Below are 21068 nucleotides of genomic sequence, written 5' to 3'. Positions count from 1 at the left end.
TTTTGATTTTCAAAAGGCAGATTTAAAATAATATGATTCAACCAAAAACGAAATTTCTGTCATTTACTCGCCTTTATTTATGCATGTAGCATATCTATCTATCTATCTATCTATCTATCTATCTATCTATCTATCTATCTATCTATCTGTCTATCTATCTATCTATCTATCTATCTATCTATCTATCTATCTATCTATCTATCTAAATAATAGTTTTTTATTAATTTTATATCAAAATATTTAAAATAATCGTATTTATTATTATTATTTTAATTAATTTTATATCAAAATATTGTGTGTGTGTGTGTGTGTGTGTGTGTGTGTGTGTGTGTGTGTGTGTGTGTAGGGGGAGGTACAGTCAGTCAGACAGAGCGCAGTAGTACGCAGAGGTGAAAGCTCAGCGTGACAGTGTGTGAGATCTCTCCTGTGTGAGAGAACATGGGACATATTTGGATATCCGAGAGCATTTACAGCACAAGCAGTAATAACCCACGGGTCGGTCGGATTATTGTTTAATCCCTCACTTACCGTGCCTCGCCCCAGAACCGCCTGATAACGCGCAGAGGTCCCGAGACGAGCAGCGCGATCTCACATGAATCTTTGTTATTCAGAGAAAAACAGAAATGGAGCCATGATTTCTGCCAGACGCGCTAGCATCGGCTGCTCAAGCTAACTGGAGCGCGAATGTGGATATCCTTCTTCCTTTTGTCAGGCTGAAGTTTTTCTAACATCAAATTGCAGCAGGAATATATTGTGATTGTGAGAAGTTTATTCCCTTAATTATGATATACAGTCAATGTGCACTTGTTTTTGACGCGCTAGGCTCGTAGCTAGTAGCCTTAGCCGATGCTGTGTTACTCCATCTGAACAACGGCTCGTCTTTAATGTATTTTAATTAGTTTTACGATAACAGATATACATTCTTATTGTTAATATTGTCATAGCCGTGCATGTGATTATTAGATAAAATTGTGATGAGATTATTTCTTTGTATTGACAGCTTGGCAGGCGCATGCTAACAATGCACTAGCTTGATAGCTCCATTGCTTTTCTATTATAGCAATAATTTTCCATGATAAAATAGATGTTTTGGTAAATTGTTTTGAGACTTTTACGCGTATTATTTTAATTTCTTGTCAGTAACGATGATTTGAGCGTCTCGGAAGAAATGTAAACAACCTAGTTGTTCAGTTTGCCAGCCACTAAAGTATGCATGCACTGATGATCCATATTATTTTACAATATTTAGACTGGACGAGTGAATACGGCTGGACATTTTAAAGTCTGTACACTTTAAATCATTTCCGGGTCTGGACTGGACGGGTGGGAAATGGTTTGATTCGGCCTGTCTGCTGATTTGGCCAGACACCCATTTAAAGATAGACCTGACACAAGAGACTCAGACCCCCAAAGCTCTGGAGGATTCAGGGCCCATCTTTGACATCAGAGAGGGACACACGCAGTTGTCTCCTATCCTTTGCTCTCAGTCTGGCTCTGATGTGAGCAACCATGGGCACCCAGGGCAGCCCTGTGAAGAGCTACGACTACCTGCTCAAGTTCCTCCTGGTGGGAGACAGCGATGTGGGAAAAGGAGAGATCCTGGACAGCCTTCAAGATGGATCTGCTGAGTCTCCATATGCCTACAGCAGTGGTGAGTTAGTCAACACATCCCACACATCTTCTTCACGCAGAATGCGAGTAACACATCCTTCAGCCAGAATGATCTCGGATCAAGGCTGTCACTCACTGTGAGCCATTCAGAGAATATAGTTGTATTAACAGGTTTACCAAGTAACATGTCATTGGTCAATATTATTTTTGTGTTTATGGTGAGTCATTCTGTGGGTGCCATATTGCAGTGTCATTGACTTACAGGAGGTGGAAATGCATGTGATTGATAAGTTTATTTCTCTGTTTATTGGATGATTGTGTAATTCTCACATTTGCCCAATCAGGTTGTTATATAAAAGCTGCACATTTTCTGCTCAGTAGTTGTATAACATACACTTCATGTTTTTTTAATGGAGGTCTGATAATCGTTTTTATACAGTATTGTTAACCAATATTCACACTTCTCAGTTTAATTGGTTATTGTTTGATGGATAAATGACACGTTTATTAGACGATTGGTTGATTTACTGATTGACTATGTGTGATTGTTCATGGTATTGATATAACAGTTGTTGATAAAAATATAAAAAGCTGAAACTTTGCTATTTATTAATCTTCTTTAGGAGCGGATATAGCAGTGTGCTGGTTCTTTTTCATTTCGATGGATAAATGGCACCATGAACTTTTAAAAAAGTAGCCATTTATTTTCAAATAAGAAATGTGTAGCCTAACTATTAGACGTAGCTTAAACAATGACAAAAAAAAAATACATTTGTGACCCTCTAGATCGCAGATCAACTTTGCATAATATAATAATAATATTAATAAAATATTAATTATGCATATGTGTTATTGTTGTAGTACAATAATTATTTAGTTATCATTGTGTTAAAAGTAGGAATAAAACAATAATTTAAATCAGTTCTACACATTGCTTATTGGATATGGATAACGAGTAGAGATCAACCCATATTGCTTTTTTTATGACCGACAAGTACCTGATAATCGGCAGAACCAATTTGAATTTGTTTTATTTTGTCACAATAATAATGATCATGAGGAAAAACAACACCCAATATGTATTCTAAATATTTGACTCGTTAATAATGAAGTAGGCCTAATATTAATATTTATAATATTCTGTTATTTATGCAAAGTTATTTTTGATCTTAGTAGTTGCAAGTGTATTTTCTCTTCTCTTCTTTATTTTTATGCCTATGTCTAATCAGCACATTTTTCACAGTGAATGACTGCTATTTAAAGAAAAAATATCCTATTTTTTAAATGCTATTTAAATCCAAAAATACAGATGCTGACTGCTGAGTGTTGACGTTGGGTGCTATTCTCTCAAATGGTGTCATTTTTCTGTGGAATAAATAACAGTAAAGTGTATAACTTTTAAATAACTTACAAAGTGTGAAATGAATATTGGTCATACACCCATTATCTGTAATTTTGAGATACTATCAAAAATAATCTATATTAGTATTGGTCAAAAAATCAGTTTTGGTTGAACTCTTTTATTTATTAGTTAAGATTGTACTAGATGTTTTCGGGGAGTGTTCCAGCACAGAGATTTCCCTCAGGATACAAAACACACAAGTAAACATGACTAAGAGGTTGGAAGTGTCTGTTTTCATTGAGCAGGTCAGTACAGCACACCATCAAGACCAGTTTTAAACACAAGCTCTTTTTATTTGATTTATTTAATGGTTCTCCATGGGCTTTGATGAGATTAGATCATCCACGCTCTGTCATTAGGCTGAAGCCAGTGAGGTGATACACCAAATTATAGAATGATATGCCTTTCATATCCAAATGAGCCTCATGTGAGCTGGGTTGCTATGCTCTATCCCATTTTTATACATACGGGCTGCTGTTTATCTTGTTGCTTGAACCTATTAGGGAACAGTCAGTGTGTTCTATGGTTGTGAGAGATCTCACAGTGGCTGTTTTCTGAAGTGTTCTTGGGGAGCTTGCTGGTCCAGCTTCAAGTTGCCTTCACAATCACTCAAAATCAACACAGATGTGTCCACGAGCAGTCCGTGGATTCAGCGCTGGTGATTTCCGCTGCAGGCTTGTATACATCCCTGAGAGAGATGCCATCCTGATGTGCTCAGATTGTTTTAATGTTGAAAGGCTTTTTTAATGAATTATACATAGGGTATCTGGAGGTATTGGCTGTGAGCAAGGTGAAGTATTAAAGCCAAGAATGGTTCCTTTTATGGTTTAAAAACTTCATCTCATTATATAAAGTGGTCGACCGATATATTGCCATGCCAACATATCGGCTGATATTTTACTTTTTTTTAAAAAAATTTATATCGGCATTGGGTGTTAAGTTTTTCTGTTTGGCCGACGTGTTAAAAGCGGGACTTTTATTTAGATGGCTCTGAGAACGGCATCGCCTGAGCCAGCGCTCTCTTTCTATGTCTTCATTATTTATGACCTCTGTTTTGTCTAATACATTACTAGATAAAACTGTTAAACAAAGAAAATAAACTCTAGGCAAAAAAAGTGTTATAGTGTTTGCTTTTGTATTATTAGTAACAGAAAGGTAAACACTATAATACTTTCTGATTTACCGTCAGCATTCAGCAAGTATGCATTTATATCATTTAAACAAATCTTTGAATATATAACGAACATTTAATTTCACAAACCTTGTAGACTTGGTCAAATCCAGTTGTTCAGATTCAAAGTGCGCGTTTGTATCCTGCATGAATCATGAATGTGTTACTCTGTGCGAGACGGTCAGTTCAGCTTCACTGGAGACGCACGATAAATGATAAACTTTAGTTTAAACCCTTGATTTCAAACTATGCTGCACTATATTATATGTCATATTCATGTAATTTTCACTGTGCTGAATGTAAAATTTGTTACCTTGTCTTTATTTGAGACAGATTATATACAGATGTTTGTTTGTGTGTGTGTGTGTGTGTGTGTGTGTATGTATATATATATCGGCATTGGCCATCAAATAAACCAATATCTGTCAATCACTAGTATAAAACTAATTTTAGATGTTTTTAGGAGGACATGAGGGCGGTGTAGACCTGGTGTTAATGATCTAGGCTGGTTACCGAAAGGTCATAATATATATATATATATATATATATATATTAGGGAGTGGAAATAGCTAACAAGTCAACAAGTGCTCCTCTGCAGCCACCTACTTTTTACAATGCTTTAGCTAATGACAAATAAAAAAATTCATGAGTTCAGAGAAGCCTTGTTAAACCGCCTTATGCTGTTGGTTTTACATTTTGCAGTCTGTATTCTTATAAATGGGTCCTGTGGTGTTTACTGTCATTGATTCGTCTTTGCGCTGGCTTTGAGTGGACATCTGTAAATATTTAGAGTCTAAAGGTGCAGATGCAGACATCTTGGTTGGCCTGCTAGTGATTGATGGATTTGGCTCAGACAAGCACAGCGATTGCAGTATAACCATGATAGAGTGGTTTTCTCCATTAAACAGTACTTTTCATTTTCTTTCTGTTCTGTTTCGATTGGGTCACTGTGTTATAGATGTGACCAGTGAAGGGACAAAGAACACTGAGGCAGCAGGTTACTGTAAACACTTAGGGGTCAAAAAGCAAAGCAATGGCAAGCTAATTGAAGAAAACTAAAGTAAAAAAAAAATAGGATAGGTCATTGCACACAGAAGTCTTGAGACTACAGAACCATGTCATAGAACACAACTACAACTTACATGCATACACAGCTAGTGAATTTATATATTGGTGGGCAGCACGAATGAACACAAAAGGGGCGATGCATACATAATGGCCATTACTCAGAATAAACTAATATGCATCCAATATAACCAGTACAATTTTTAAATTTACTTTCAATATTAAAAAGTAGAGAAATAATCCTTGGAGTCCTCTCAGCAGAAAAAGGATTGGTTGCGGCTATATCATTGGCTGGAACAGTACATATATTGTATGTCCAAAGTTACCACACAAACCCCTTTTGACCGTGCACCAGCTCACAGGACTCAGCCTTAACAAACAAGCAAAAAAAAAACAGTAAGAATAAACCCATTGAACTACTCGTTAAAGATTGTGTGCATGTAACTCCCAACGAAAGTTCAAATAAAGTAGATTAAACCAAAATAATGTTATTGTGACATTTAACCACTATAATTGTGTAGTATACATAGAAATTCCCCCAAAAAAAGACTGACCATGCCGTGGCTCGGCAAACATCCATCACACGCGGACAGTGAGGAAACAGCGATGCTACATGCAAATAAAATAATTGTAAAATGCAACAAACTATGTAATTGTGTGTTTTTAGGATATAATAAATGGACGTATTGCTCTTTAAAAGAAGAAAAGGATGTATATTCTTTCCCATATCTTTTGTACTTTGTTTGGTGTATTATGTAAGGGTTAATGCCCGACGAGGTGTCCATTATCAGGTTTTAATGGACGACGGCGAGGCGTGAACCGTCCGACGCGCAGCGGAAGTCCATTAAAACCTGATAATGGACACCTCGAAGGGCATTAACCCGCTTATACCATGGTTACTTACGAAAGAAATAAATATTTAATCAATTAATAATACTTTAATGTGTTTTAGAGTAAAAATCGTGAGGGTATTTATTTATTAAGTCGAGCGCACTATTTAATATCTCCCGTATACAGGCGTTGCCAAGCAACGTGGCCACAGCGACCCGACCGCAGCAGTTGATCAGTGAGTTTGAGCCAGCGCAATCATTTAGAACTGTCATCAGGCAAATTGACGGGACGCCTTTCCTAGGTGTCCATTATCACTTTTTAACGGACACCCTGCAGCCAATCAGAATCGAGTATTCACCCAGACCATGGTATAATACTGCATAAAACTGTTGAATTTCATCAAAGTTAATAATTTAGTATATTATTGGACTTTTGCAGTTCATGATCATTTTTGGTTTTCGGTTGCCACTTGGTGTCCAGTATTAAGGACGGGTCGCTGTGGTCGACTACCAACAACCAACTAGCTGATTAGTGAGATTTGTCTATTTTATCTTTTTCTTGAGTACAAAACTTGTGTTTAGTGGCTGTGCTTTGTATGTGCTTGGCAGTATAATTTAGTTGTTTGACAGTTGGTAAGCTAAAACCCTCAGAAACTTGCATCTTTGAATTTATCCCTTTTAAAGCTCCGCCAGTGTTTTTTAAGACGGCCTGTCAAGTTATAAATAGAACAACTATTAAAAATGCATCTCGAGACCAATTTGATTCCATTTTGTTGCTTTTCTCCTAACTGTTTATGAACACAAGAACCCATCTAAAGCACATTACCATTCACAAGTTTGGGTTTGGTGTGATATATATTTTTTAATGTTTTTGAGAGAAATCTCTTTTGCTCACCATGGCTGCATTTATTTGATCAAAAATGCGGTAAAAATAGTGGGATTGTAACTTTTATGTTTTCATAGATTTTAAATGTAATTTATTGCTGTGATGCAAAGCTGAATTTTCAGCATCATTACTCCAGTCTTCAGTGTCACGTGATCATTCAGAAATTAGTCTAATATGCTGATTGAATGCTCAAGATACATTTCTTATTATTATCGATGTTGAAAACAGTTGTGCTGCTTCATATTTGTGGAAACTGTGATACATTTTTTCCAGCATTCTCTGATGAAAAGAAAGTTCCAAAAACAGCATTTATTTATAGAAATCTTTAGACGCTTTTCCACTGTCAGGTCAAACCGTTCTCTATGCTTAAAGGGGACATATGATGATTAGATTTCTTGTTTTCCTTTTTCTTTATTGTGTTATGTAGCTGTTTGTGCATGTATAAGATCTACAGAATTACAAAGTCTCAAACGCAAAGAGATATTCTTTGTAAAAGTTAAACGCTTAAAATGCTTCGTTCAAACACGCCCCCACAAATCTACGTCAGTATGTGGGGGCAGAGTTTCATAACACCGCCAAATGTATACGCAAAGATGACATTGAACAAAAGTGTTTGGTTGCCATTGCCAACATTTTTCAAAATATCTTATTTTGTGTTCCATTGAAGAAAGTAATATAACATAATTACATAATTTTCATTTATGGTTGAACTATCCCTTTAAGACCAATTAGTTGTCCAGTCCATTTTGAAAATATGTAGCATTTCCCCGTTCCTGGTACAGAATCACTGCTATCCCTCCTATCATATTGTTAGTCAGTTTCCATTAGTTCTTTTACCAAATTGAGGCCTGAAGTCAGACTTGCAGCTAAACCTCAGTTATTCTGAATATGTTGTTTTTGGAGCAAACCTTTAAAAACATCATTATAAAACTGCTTTTGTTGTGTTCAATTTTTAGTAAAAAGAGAGTATCTGCATTTCTTCTGATGAATGATAAAGTTATGATCAGATGTGGATGTCAGCGTACAGTCATGTTGTGTGCTACTGTTGAAGTGCTGGGTCTCAGTGAAACCAGCTTTTCTACCTTTCTCAGCCTCAGGCATGTTAGTTTCATTACTCTCATGCGCTCGCAGTCTTTGAAATTACTTTCAAACTCACACGCACCCAGTTCTGGCTCTTGAGCGTAGCGGGGCACGTTGCAATTCAGACTGTCTGAATGTGTTATGAGCAAGCACAACAATGAGACACAAAGACATGCTCTAAAAAACGAATCCAACGCTTCTACATTCTCCAGTTGTAAGCAATTTTGTTTTCCACCACCCATTGATAATAGGCTGTTTAAATTTAATTAAACATGGGTGTCACTGTCCACTCAATCCCTCTCAGGTGTCCTCAAGTCCTGCTGGAGCTTTCACTTCCAGGCTCTTCCTCAAAACTAGCTGCTTCGGGCTGGGAAGTCTTGGCCTGCGGCCCGGAGCTGGAACCTGAGATGATAATTACACCGTACTGCCCTTGTCAGGCCGCGCTGCAGAGCCATCTGCCCATAAAATTACCCAGAACGAAGGAGGAGGGATACTAGAGGAAGGAAGTGTGATGTGCCTTTGGCTTGATGCGCTGCCCTGCTTAAGAGCAAAGCTTTTTGCAGGATGGAGAGCAGCAGGAAATCAGCCCTAGTGGTTCTTTTTAAGTGCGAGTCATTTCCCTCTTGTTACATTCTCTTGTAGAGGTTTAATAATGGAGGACAGACGAAGCCTATGGGCTCAGAACCAGCCGTAAATATTAGTATTATTATTTTAAAGATGTCCAGTAAAACAAAAAATACAATCAATTTTAATTTAATGATAATAGCAATTTTATTGTGCTACATTATTATTCTTATTCTTTTTATTTTTAGTACAGCAGTATAGAATTTAGCATATGTAATGACAAATGTTTTGGCCAGCCCTACAAACAAGCACAGCTAAGCTGGAGATAAAAGAAAATGTTTAAATTGTAATTACAATTTTTATCAGAAATATTGGAATTAGTTTTTTCCCCTCAATCATGCAGCCCTACTCTGCTGTGTGTATTTGCAGGAAGTGAACGGCTGGTATCAAAGTGGAATAGACTACAGAAGGGTGTGACTTTGTTTTTTCCTCTAATCAGAGAGGAACAAAGTTGATTTGATTTCTAGAACTGATGTTCCTGAGGAAGCAATGGCCAAAACCACTCTCATAAACTCCAGGCAGGTGTAGTCCATGTCCGTGTTGTCAGCATTACGGATAAACCGATTTTTCAAGTGGACAAAAAGATTATTCACTGAGACAAGCGCTCTTGGCATGGTGAATATTACACACACTGGCCTGTTTGGAACGAGACGCAGTGAGCCTTTGTTAGAGACAGAGCTGTCTATTAAAATGCAAAACAGGTTTGAATGCTGACCTGTTGTGAAGCGACCGAAAATACAGATATTGGCATTCAGTCAATGGAGCCCGTACTGTGTTCATATTTTCATTTTATGAATGATAAATGTAGATAATCAGTCAAGATAATCGCCTTACGGGAAGCGTCCTGGTCACATTTCTGCTATGATAGCATTAAGTAACAGATTGGTTGCAGCTGTCAGGCTCTCCACTGAATGTGCGCAGTCACTGTCAAGATGGTCATCTCAGCTTTACTGCCTTCTAATGAAAGAAAGAATTGCCTGGGTGGGAATTAAATTAGGTAGTACACCAAATGCAATCACCATGACGCCTGAAGCTTTTCGAGTTCCCGATCCTCTCTAGACTTATTTTCTTTTCAGTAGACAACCATACACAAGTAAGGGTCTTATCTAAGTGTTCTCTGTCTCTCATTCTGCAGGAATCGACTACAAGACCACCACAATCCTGTTGGACGGGCGGAGAGTGAAACTAGAGCTTTGGTAAGTGGATCACAACTCTTGTCTGTCTTGTTCCCCTCATGACAGAATGATGCCTCACCTGCTAAAAGCAAATGCAGTCTTTAAGTTAAGAATCAGTGTGTTATAGTTGGGCTTCAGTCCACAGACAGCAGGCCTTCCTTTTCATTGCACTGAAAAAAAAAAGCACCGAGATAGATTTGCAAAATGATAAATCACTGCCCATCATGTTCATCAACCTTACTGATATGAGTGTTGGGTTATTTCCCATTCAGCAGGAAAGATGAGACTGAAGTAATGATGCTGAAAAATCAGCTTTGGCATCACAGGAATAAATCAATTTTAAGTATATTAAAATAGAAAAGTTATTTTAAATTGTAATAATATTTCACAGTATTACTGTTTTTACTGTTTTACTGAACATATGAGACTACCTACTTTAAAAAACATAAAAAAGTAATGTTTTATATATATATATATATATATATATATATATATATATATATATATATATATATATATATATATATATATATATATATGTGTATATATGTGTGTGTGTGTATGTGTATATATATTTATGTGTGTGTATACATAAAAAAATACATAATTGCAAGAGCTCATAAATAAGAGAAAGTTCCATTAACTGAGAGGCTGAGAAGTCGCTGTTAAACATCCATAGAAGCATTTAGCCACTACCCCAGAGAGACAGAAAAGTTTCCTAATCAGGAAGGCATTGGATTGTAAGACAGCAGAATTACACATTACGAAGACAAACAACAAGCTCATTAGCGTTAACACAGAGTGTAGTAAGTGCCCGAGGAGCAATTCTCAAAGCCCTTGAGGGTTTTCCCATGGTGTGCTGTAATGTGCTGGGCTATATAATGTAATGCTTTATAGTAATTGGGCTTCTTACTGCATATTCCTTCTCATAGAGTCTGTCCTCAGGGCTTTCATCTCGCCCTACATCTATCTTTGCTAACGCACTTTTCAGAGCTCCCAGGTAAATCTGATGTGCTCTCTGATACGACTGTGGAAGTGCAGCACTAAACAGCATTCTCAAGAGTGGGTTCAGTCCCACCGCTTCAAAAAGGCAACGGCCACTCTGACTTTTTAATGCAGATATATTTAACACTTTCCAGCCAATTACAGCCAGTTTAACTGTGTGAGAATGTTCTCACAGAGTGCATGTCGCTGGAAAGGTTATTTGGGTGCGGACGTGCCACAGTGGAAAACTCGTTTTTCTAGGCTGTGACGCCAACACAAACGCCTGAGTCATCTCGTATTTGGGTTAACTCTAAACTCAGTGCAGCGTCCAAAACAGTGTCGATTTCAAATTGATAGCTTTGTTCCAAAATGAAGTGAGCTGCCTTTCTATTTACTGCCTACATAGGCAGATGCCTTTTAAGGGAGCATCCTAACTGAAATAGAACCTCTTAAGTGACAGATTTGGAACGCTTTTCATAGGCATTAACTCTGAGGGCCACACAAATAGTGCTCCTTATGTGAAGCATGGAGACTTGAGTTTAATATTAGCATGTTGTTAAGTTACTCTAAAAAGCATAGGAGATGCATAGCATGCAAATAACTGTATTTTTAATTGTGATTCACTCGGTCATCTGCCATATTGGGTGCATTTTTCAAAGAGCTTGTCACAGTGCATTCTGCTATTGCTGTCTATGCTAAGAATTTGATTGTGGCCAAAAGAGGGTAACTTAAAAGGCAGGACCATTTTTCTGCCTACCTTTTGGGACAGCTTTCGTATCAGAAATGTGCTTATGATGCCTCGTTTTGAAATGTGAAGTGTTTTGATGTGGCAAGCTTAACTGACATGGTATTCACAGTCTTTTTGTCCTGACTTGTCTCTGTTTGCTTCTAGGGACACCTCGGGACAAGGCAGGTTCTGCACCATTTTCAGGTCGTACTCCAGGGGAGCGCAGGTAAAGTGTCACTTAATGTTCTTGGTCAGAGGACTGATGTTGTACTAAGTGCTCAGCCAAAGGCAAAAAAGGGCATACGCATTCACTTACTGTAAACAAGTTTACATAATCCACAAGGACCAGTATGTTTATATGCAGGTGAGTTCAAAAGTTTTAATTGAACAAGAACATTTCTCACTAGTGGGCTTAGAGCGTGTTGAAATGCTTTTGCCGAGCACAGTTCATGTCCTGTTAGTCTGTTAACGTCCCTCCTCACTGCATGAACAGGATACCGGATAACAATGCATTGTTTGTTTGGCCTCTACAGGGGATCCTGTTGGTGTATGACATCACAAACCGCTGGTCATTTGACGGGATAGACCGCTGGATCAGGGAGATTGATGAGGTAAGAGTAAGCTGCTCTGAATGATAACAGGAAGTGAGGTGACAATTATACCCATAGTTCTGTAGGCTATCCACCTTATTTTTAACATCAGAGCGAACGCTATTGTAACTTGAATGTGTCTGGCTTCTGGTGTCATCCGCTTCTAGTAATTTTTAGCTGTACAAAACAGCCTGTTATGCTGCTTGATATTTCAAACTCAACAGAGGATTTGATTGGATAACTGGACTAACCAGCGGATCAATCTCATCACATGCCATCTCAAAAGTCACATAGTTGCATTCCCAAACATCAGGCATCTTGAAAGCAAGATAACATGACAGCGTTTATTGTGTTTCGTTTGCACGCAAGTAATTGATGATGTACGAAAGAGAGCCACATTGGCGTCCCTGATTGCAGCAACTTGCATTTAGGAATTTGCCGGTAAACTTCACAGCCGCACCAGGCCGCGGTGGCTTTTTTTTTTGTATGTGATTTGTTTTACGTGAATATTAATGACACGAGTGAAGCATAAAACTTAGTTTACAAAAGAAATAATAGGTTAGCAATTCAATGTTACAATGCAGCCATGGAAACATTTATGCTGAATGGAAGAATTTAACAGTTTTCTATTAGTTATTCCACTGGACATGGAATCTCTTGTTTCTTTTCGCAAATCTTCACTTGCGTCTCACTCATTTTCACAGGGAATTGTAAATGTTTCTTCCTTTTGGCTCACGTTTAATCACGTTTATATATGTATGTATATACATATACATATACGTATACATATACATACAGCCCTACTTCCATTTATTATAGCTATTTTGTCTTTCGTCCTCCTGTTCCTGGCCCTGTGCTTGATATCCAGAGAGGATGTCCTCTCTTACTGCATCCCCCTGCCTCGTAGGCTTCTCTGTTACAGTCTCTTACTTCCTTCCTTCCTCGTTTGAGAGTTGTATGTTCTTGTGTTTAATTAAGTGGATGCATGTCAGAAACATGTCTGTGCTGCACAAACCGCACATATAATGGAGAGAAAGAGGGTTGTATTAGTTGGAACAGGAGACTTAAACTTGAGAACTTTTGACCTGCTTTGGTAAATATTAGAATACTTGAGGCTCTGCTTTGACTTTGCTGCTGTTATTTGAGTCAGACTTGAGCTGATGATTCATAGTGAGTCATTTCAACACAGAATGAGCTTTGAAAGGGTGCATGGTGCAGGTATTTGCTCAGCAAGCATCAAATGAGTTTAGGGAAGAAACTGTTTTAGTAGTCCGCTAAGAAACACATAATAATAACATGTACACTTCAGTTCAAAAGTTTTGGGTCAGTGAGATTTTCTCATGCTCACCAAGGCTGCATTTATTTGATCAAAATTACAACAATAAAATAAAATAAAAAAACAGAAATGCTGTGAAATATTATTTTAATTTAAAATAGCTTTATTGTTTATTTGAATATAGTTTAAAGTGTAATTTATTCCTGTGTTGGTAAAGCTGTATTTTTAGCATCATTACTCCAGTCTTCACTGTCACATGATCTTTCAGAAATTATTCTAATATGATGATTTGATGCTCAAGAAACATTTATTATTATTATTATTATTATCGATGTTGTGCTGCTTTATTTTTTTTTGGAAACTTTTTAAGGTTCTTTGATATAGATATTAGGCGCCAAAGCTGCTGTCGATCCACTTACCCGAAACCCGCCATAACTGGGCAGATTTGAATAAAATTACTGTCGTTTGGCAAATAAATAAATGACGGAGAGTTACATACGTATTTTATCATGTAAGGTTTATGGTAGTACACATCAAACAAGGGAATTTATAGTAATTTATAGTATTAATGTTATTTAAGCAAGTCCACAAATGGCTTGGGTATGCAGAGCATTGATATGTTATGTACGGTTATATACGGTACTGATATATTGGGCATCCCTACTTGGTCTTGACTCGCATCTTTTTGGAGCACGATTCAAGACTTGACTCGGATTCAAAGAAATTAGATTTTAGACTTGACTGTGGTTTGATTTGAATCCACTTGCGGCTGCCCCGTACAGCTCCTAGAGAGTGCTCTTTTCTCTGTGGACTAGAGCTGGGCACAGATATGACAGGCCTTATTGAATAAATAAATGAGACAGGCCAGCTGTGACACTGTTTGAGATTCACTCAGTCTGACAGTACTGTGTATCTCTCGGGTCCTCCCATCCCCCTTTTGTAACCCACTTTCTTGTCTCTTTGTCTTTCCTCAGCATGCACCTGGTGTGCCCCGTATTCTTGTGGGTAACCGGCTGCACCTGGCTTTCAAGCGACAGGTCCCCACAGAACAAGCACGGGCGTACGCGGAAAAAAACGGCATGACGTTTTTCGAAGTGAGTCCCCTCTGTAACTTCAACGTCATAGAGTCGTTCACGGAGCTCTCGCGCATCGTGCTCATGAGGCATGGCATGGAGAAGTTCTGGAAGCCCAACAGAGGTGAGTCTTTCTCCTGAGCATTCAGAGGAATAAGATAACTAGTGATAGACCGATACGGCAACATCTCCTCACTTTCAAATCCATTAAAAGTGACAAAAAGGCCCATTCTTCCTGATATTTTAGACTGTAATGCCACTATGAATGGTTTTAACCTTCTGGGTGATGCAGGAAGACTGGCACGATCAGCATAGCTTTCCATTAGCATAGAAAACCACACTGTATGTCGTCCAGAGCTGCGTAATTAGAGGCAGAAGGCTTTCAGTGAAGCACTTCTTTCTCTGTCTGTTTCCACTATTATGTGGGATTTTCCCATGAGACCTCGCAGTGCCCCAGATGAGCTGTTTAGCAGAAGCAGCATCCTGCATTTCAGAGAACGGGAAGTGCTTTCAACATGCCTCTCAAAATGTCAGCTATTTACACACTGTCCTTGACTGTTCATGCAGGAGCTGTTATGTTATTTGTTGTTTAACAATTTTTTTTTCTCAATATCGTGCAGGCCTAATTATATTAAATTATATTATGAATAAAATAAAAGATCCATCTGTTGGTTTAGAAAACGCTGTCGGTTCATTTGGATTTGATTGATGAACCTATTTGGATAACACTTTACTTAAAGCTTATATGATCTTGTGAATAATTGTGTAAACAGTTATAATACATTATAATACTTATGTTACTCCTTTAAAACACATGACAAACAACCATTTCAGATGTAACAAGGAATCTGCAAATATTATAATGCATTTTAACTTTGGTTACAATTATTTATTACATTATGAATACCTGTAAAATGCATTATACATAAAGGCTTTTTCACTATAGTTACAGATGTAAACCCACTATAAACTGTAGCATGACCAGGACTATTCAAGAGTTACCGCTGTTAGTTAATATGGTTTAAATCCCAAACACTGTGTTAAAGAAGACTTGCTAACAGCACTGTTGTTTTAGCTAAACATACCAATCATCTTCCCAGAGGTTTTACAGTCTAATTACTTATATAATATTCCCATGTCAGGCTTCCCATTTGAGTCTCACCATTTGCATTGGACTCTATCTGAAAAACAAAAAAAGATCTAACATCTGCTGAGGGAATGTTGAATCATTTAAAACGTTCTCATTACTTTAGTAAAGAGAATAAAAAAATGATCTCAGCCTGCAGATGCATTGAGGCAGCTACTATTGAAACCTTGGAATATCACATGCTTGCTTATTTAGTTTTTATGGTTCGATTATGTAACCGCTCAACCTCCTGATCGCCTTTGTTTTGTAACTCAAGTGTGTGCGTTTTGTCTTTTGTGTCATTGCAGTATTCAGTCTGCAGGACTTGTGCTGCCGCGCCATTGTTTCCTGTACCCCTGTGCACCTAATCGATAAGCTACCGCTTCCTGTAGCCATCAAGAGCCATTTGAAGTCATTCTCCATGGCGAACGGCATGAACGCCGTCATGATGCACGGTCGGTCCTACTCGCTGGCCAACGCCGCCGGAGGCAGCAAAGGCAACAGCCTCAAACGCTCCAAATCCATCCGGCCGCCTCAGAGTCCGCCACAGAACTGCACCAGGAGCAACTGCAAGATCTCCTAGCCTCCGGGCATAGGGGTGGGGCCGCCCCCTCCCTTCCCTTATATAACACTCAGGTGCACACGGGCAAACACACAAGGAAACCGACACAGGGCTGGGTCGCTGACGCAACTGAGGTGTGGCACCTCCCAAAGTGGAGAGAGCAGGATGTGAACAAACACTTCCTGGCGCTACAAACGGCTACATTATTCCCCTCACCTTGCTGCAGTACATTTGATTTCTCACCCACAGACCTTGAATAAAAACGAGTCCTTCATCAGACTTTTTTAATTGTTTTTTTATTTTATTTTTTTTATGCAGTGATCACCAAGAGCATGTTTCCTTCTTCACTAGCGCCCTCTGCTGGAGAATTCATGCAGATTAAACCCTGCAGTGGCTGACAGGCCTCATTTTGAAGTTGTTTTATGGGCTTATTACGCTTTGGTTGAGTTCTCGGTCGCTCATACTCATAATCCTCTGTGCTTTGCATATGGTTTTCCTCTTTTTGGCTCTGTGCAGGGGTCTGTTCTCCCTGCAAAGTACCTCAAACGGTCACATGGTCTTGCATGCTTACCAACAATGAGAGGGCTGATGCGAAATGACTTGTAGTGCTTGCATATGAACTGATGTATTAAAAATGTGATTTGCACTGCAAATTGGTGGTCTTTGAATTTACCGGCCGTTTGCACAATGACTCAATCAACAGAGTGAATTAACAACAGAATGTGGACTGTGGGACCACTCGGCTAAAAGAGACGGCACAAGCATTTTCATGCACCTTCTGTTCGCTGGAAAGTCCTTGAAGATCCAGAAAAAAAGGTGTTTGATGAAATGTTCCTCTTTAGGTCAGAACTGTCTTCTCCTTAAACACGGATTAACAGGAAATTTCTCCTCAGGGGACAGTATTGGCAAAGAGTTTTTTTTTTTTTTTTTTTTGTCAGCTCCTCTGATTTGCTTTTTCCTGCATGTCTTGTGGGATTATTCATCATATTTACAATATTATCACATTATACTGTAATTACCTCTCCTAACGTCCAGAGTTCAGTACCACAACTGCCTGATTTTCTCATTTGTGACCCTGCATTTGCCGCACATTTCAGTACTTTCCCGTTATACTTTCTCACTTGTCTGGCAAAAATGCACAATGATTTCAAATCCCATGTGTTCTACCAGTTTTCAGTGTTGTCGCATGAGTTCAAAAGTCAGGTCGCTCGAAGCCCTTTTAATCTGCACATACAGCATGGTTTCTCTATAGATATATGTCAGAATGAAGGATAATAAACCCATTCAAGCTTGCTCCTAAATATCAAGCACAAATGAAATCGTGAAGTCACAAGTGGAATCTACAACACTTCCTTTGGCTTTTCCTGGCGTTGTCGAATCACGTCAGAAGCAGCGGTGCATTTCTTCCACGCCTGATGAGCCGTGTTTGCTGAATAATAGATGCTCCTCATCTTTTCCGTTTCTCCGTTTCCACCCCCTTCATCTCAGGGACGAGCCTCGTCCTCCAGCGACAGACCTGCCCAATGAAGCCTGTTTGAACCGGGCTGAGCGACAGGCTGCCAGCAGGAGGCCTTTAAACTTCCTCTAGAGGGCTGCAAGCTCTCAGTGTTTGACCTATAAGCTATTCGCTACAGGCCTTTTGCAGTCGCTATAGCTGATAGAATGAACCTGGCGCGAGTTGGTCTTGCGTTTAGAGCAGTTGTGCATAGCGTCCATCTGTTGGGTGACATAAATACTAAAGGGTCCACAGAATGTTATTGGCCTCCCCCCCCATTAATCTTTGAATCCCGAAAGGCTGTGGTAATAGAAATACTACAAAGAAGTGTTCTTTTATTCCTTTTTGGACACCTTCAGAATCCGTAGGTATTAGTTTGAGCCTCTCGGTCGAGAGCACTGGTTGTTCTTCTCTGTAATATGCACATCATACGATGCAAAGAAATTCTGTGACTTAGTTAGAATGTTCCATTTCAACTTTTTTTGTATTGTAAAGTGTTTTTCCTCTTTGTAACTGAAGCCTCTGATTATATTTAAAAAAACAAAAACATGCTCATGGTTTTTAAGTGTAACGTCGGGCAGCATGACGGGACCCTCCTGGTGTTTCCTCTTCTGTGTGAACGGGATAAAGGGAAATGTGATTTGGTGGAGCAGTAGGAACACACAATTGTAAACACTATTTTCCTTTGGTTGAAGCTAAAAAGCTGCTGAAATACCTGCATAATTATCAGAAGTTCTTGCAACAATAACAACGAAAAACATTTTTTTTAAATTATTGATTGTACAGTTCTTAAGTGTATGAAAGCAATGACTTTTTCACAATAAAATTGATATTGTTATCAGTAAAACAAAGCTTTGCGGTTCTTTGCATCCAACATTGCTCACCACAGATGACACTTATTTACATATTAAAATATTTATTTGTTGATATTTACAAAGATATCAGAATAAGTGATTAGGATGTATCAGATTATGTATTGGGGGAAAAACTCAAATGACTAGGGGTAAAATGTTAGCTTGTTTTTCCTACTTATCCTGAGGAAAGTACGGAGCCCTGCGCATGACTTGCAGGGTGAAAAAAGGATATAATGGCCATGCATTCAGAATTCATTCCCATGACTTATTAAATTGTTCTTCTGTTTTGTTCACATGGTTTCCAAACAATTCCTCTTCCCATCCAATACACAGAGTATAGTTCGATTTTTCTGAATAAGTTACAGATAGATGCAATATTTACAAAAAAGTGCATGTACATCAAAAATAATCAGAGAATATATTGTCACATGTCGAAGGGCAGAGTATTCATCCAGTTTGTGTTGAAATGTGGTGTCTGGTCGAAGTCCTACATGACAGAAAATAAGATCAAGATGATGAGAATGTTTAAAAGTGCTTTCAAATGGGCAAAAAGTTTCAGCTTTACTCAATATATGACCTCACAAGAAAAATGCTGTGCTTTTTTTCTGCTTTTACAGGCCGCCAGAAAGAGTGAGATGGAAATACATTTTACATAAACATTGATCTTATTTCGATCCCTGCTGCATGTCTGAAGGGATCGTGGGCTACCGGTGTGAGCTCTCTGTCTGTTAAGAGGCTGTGGCGTTTGAAGGCACGGCCCCTGGCAGTAGAGTATCTTCAGTGTGAACGTGCCCTATTCTGGGGTTTCTCTGAAGCCTGCTAAGGACTGTGGTACCCTGAGTTCTGTTGTGTTGGGCTGAAATCTCCACAATCACAATATGTGTCTCTTTCTGTTGAGTACAGTATTTTACTAACGATAACTAGATGCAAGAAGAATGTATGTTAGACCAGACAGAACACATGAGAAACACGCACCTGAGGTATGCAAGACGCCATTTCCCTTCTCTGCTTCTGTATAGTTTGTAGTTTATTCAAGAGAAACACTTTGTCCTTTCCTTCCTGACAGGCAGATGGAAGAAGAGTCACTGAGGTTAAAACTATTCGTTTTTGACGACACTGAGGCGCAGTGGATGCTAAAGTGAGGTCCGTATTATCTCAGCACTCACATTCACAATCTGCTCTCGCAGAGTCTTGATGAGCTGTTTCCGTCCCTGAGTGATTTGCCAGAGAAAAAAAGTGATGACTCTGAAAGAAGAGAGCGAGGAATGAAGAAAGATCTAGAAAAAAGGTTTCCTTTTGTGTTAAGGCGTTCACAAAACATCCAGCTTGTGGACTTACAGGATGATGAGGGTAATCAGATAGTAGAAGAGTTCACTTCTCAGTACGTTTTCAAATATCCACCAGACCCATTTACTTTCAGGAGGGTCCTTGATTGAATTGATCCAATTGAAAATGGTGTAGAAGGGGGTGTTGAGACCCTGGAAGGGCCCACACTGATCTGAGGGCTTCAGACTGCAAGACAAGTGGAAAAGACTGTAACATACAGTAAGGGCCGGTTCACACAATGCATTTTGCACCCCACTGTGCTGCTTTTATCTACATAATGTGCTAGACCAGTGGTTCTCAACCTTTTTTGACACCAAGGCCCTCCCATCCATAACCCAACCCCCCTCGTCCACAACAATATTCAAATGCCTCATGATTTTTTCCAGAAGTTCATGATTTACTTTGAGGTTTAAGGAGAAAGGTTTTAAAATTATATTTTGAACTCAAAATTTCTACCCCATTAAAATATTTGGAAGTCTGGCATAACTAGAAAAATATATAATCAATAAAAAAAAAAACATTTCTTTAAATTATTTTATTAATTTATATGGCTTTTCTGGGTATAGTAATCACACTATTAAAATGGGCTGCCTCATATATCCAATTGTTTTAAGACAGTTGTTTAGAGGGTGAATTAATATAAGAAATATCTCGATTTTTTTGTTGTTTTGCCTGATTTTAAATCAAGTCGGAAATCGAAACGGAAGTTGCGATAGTCTTTTATTCCCTATTGTGACGTATATTCGAATGAAACGCATTCTGGAACAAGAAAAAATTTAGGGCGGGACTTGATTTTGTTGGATCGCTGTGGTTTGCTATTACTGTGATGTCATGTGAGTGACGGGTTGTCCCGCGGCCCGCCCTAGCCCTTTTCTATTTCTCTGCGCTGTATCACACAAATTTAAATGCAAGAGCCTGAACAGCCTCGTTTACATAATACGTGCGCGGCCTTACATCTTAAAACACTAATGGTATTGAGACAGGTTTTTTAGTTCCTTTATCTTGACACGGTTAGATTTTTTTAAAACTGATTTTACCCTGTTCTTGCCATGACTCTGTCAAAACAACTAAATAAATAAACTGACATGGCATTTTAAAAACATGGGGCTTGCATCCATCTAGGTCATGTTTAAATAGACAAACAATAACAAAAATCAGAGCAGTGGAAAACACTTAAAAACTTGTATATGATCATATTGATTGGTGCCACT

General features: G+C 38.6%; 2 protein-coding genes across 3 annotated transcripts in view; one reads left to right on the top strand and one right to left on the bottom strand.

Annotated features, from left to right (window-relative positions):
* Positions 1–375: 375 nt before the first annotated feature.
* rab40c (RAB40c, member RAS oncogene family) lies at positions 376–16835 on the top strand. 2 transcript variants are annotated; one of them, XM_084116910.1, is made up of 7 exons: positions 379–759; positions 1250–1651; positions 9805–9865; positions 11721–11781; positions 12089–12166; positions 14396–14618; positions 15929–16835. In XM_084116910.1, the coding sequence occupies exons 2-7, from the start codon at positions 1510–1512 to the stop codon at positions 16201–16203; spliced, it is 840 nt and encodes a 279-aa protein (XP_083973036.1). In that variant the 5' UTR covers positions 379–759; positions 1250–1509; the 3' UTR covers positions 16204–16835. The 2 variants fall into 2 exon arrangements, with proteins under 2 accessions (XP_083973035.1, XP_083973036.1); XM_084116909.1 differs by having other exon boundaries at positions 376–1651.
* Positions 16836–18579: 1744 nt separating this feature from the next.
* The window catches only part of tmc5 (transmembrane channel like 5), a 12393-nt gene continuing 9904 nt past the window's right edge, over positions 18580–21068 (bottom strand). The window contains exons 7-10 of the mRNA XM_084111544.1: positions 19870–20124; positions 19698–19776; positions 19507–19590; positions 18580–19018 (exon numbers count right to left, since the gene is read on the bottom strand). Of these exons, the coding sequence (XP_083967670.1) occupies positions 18956–19018; positions 19507–19590; positions 19698–19776; positions 19870–20124 (481 nt within the window). The 3' untranslated portion in view covers positions 18580–18955. The remainder of the gene's footprint in view (positions 19019–19506; positions 19591–19697; positions 19777–19869; positions 20125–21068) is intronic.

Source organism: Abramis brama (genome assembly GCF_963993115.1).
Source record: "Abramis brama genome assembly, chromosome: 1".
NCBI lineage: Eukaryota > Metazoa > Chordata > Actinopteri > Cypriniformes > Leuciscidae > Abramis > Abramis brama.
Note: the sequence above shows the minus strand (reverse complement) of the source record. Positions and strands in the feature narration are given on the sequence as shown.

Bases quoted from the DNA above. Each gene is read 5' to 3' on its own strand.
- rab40c (XM_084116909.1), top strand. From the start codon at position 1,510: ATGGGCACCCAGGGCAGCCCTGTGAAGAGCTACGACTACCTGCTCAAG. The intron at 1,652-9,804 runs GTGAGTTAGTCA...CTCATTCTGCAG, and splicing joins TCCATATGCCTACAGCAGTG to GAATCGACTACAAGACCACC. The intron at 9,866-11,720 runs GTAAGTGGATCA...GTTTGCTTCTAG, and splicing joins AGAGTGAAACTAGAGCTTTG to GGACACCTCGGGACAAGGCA.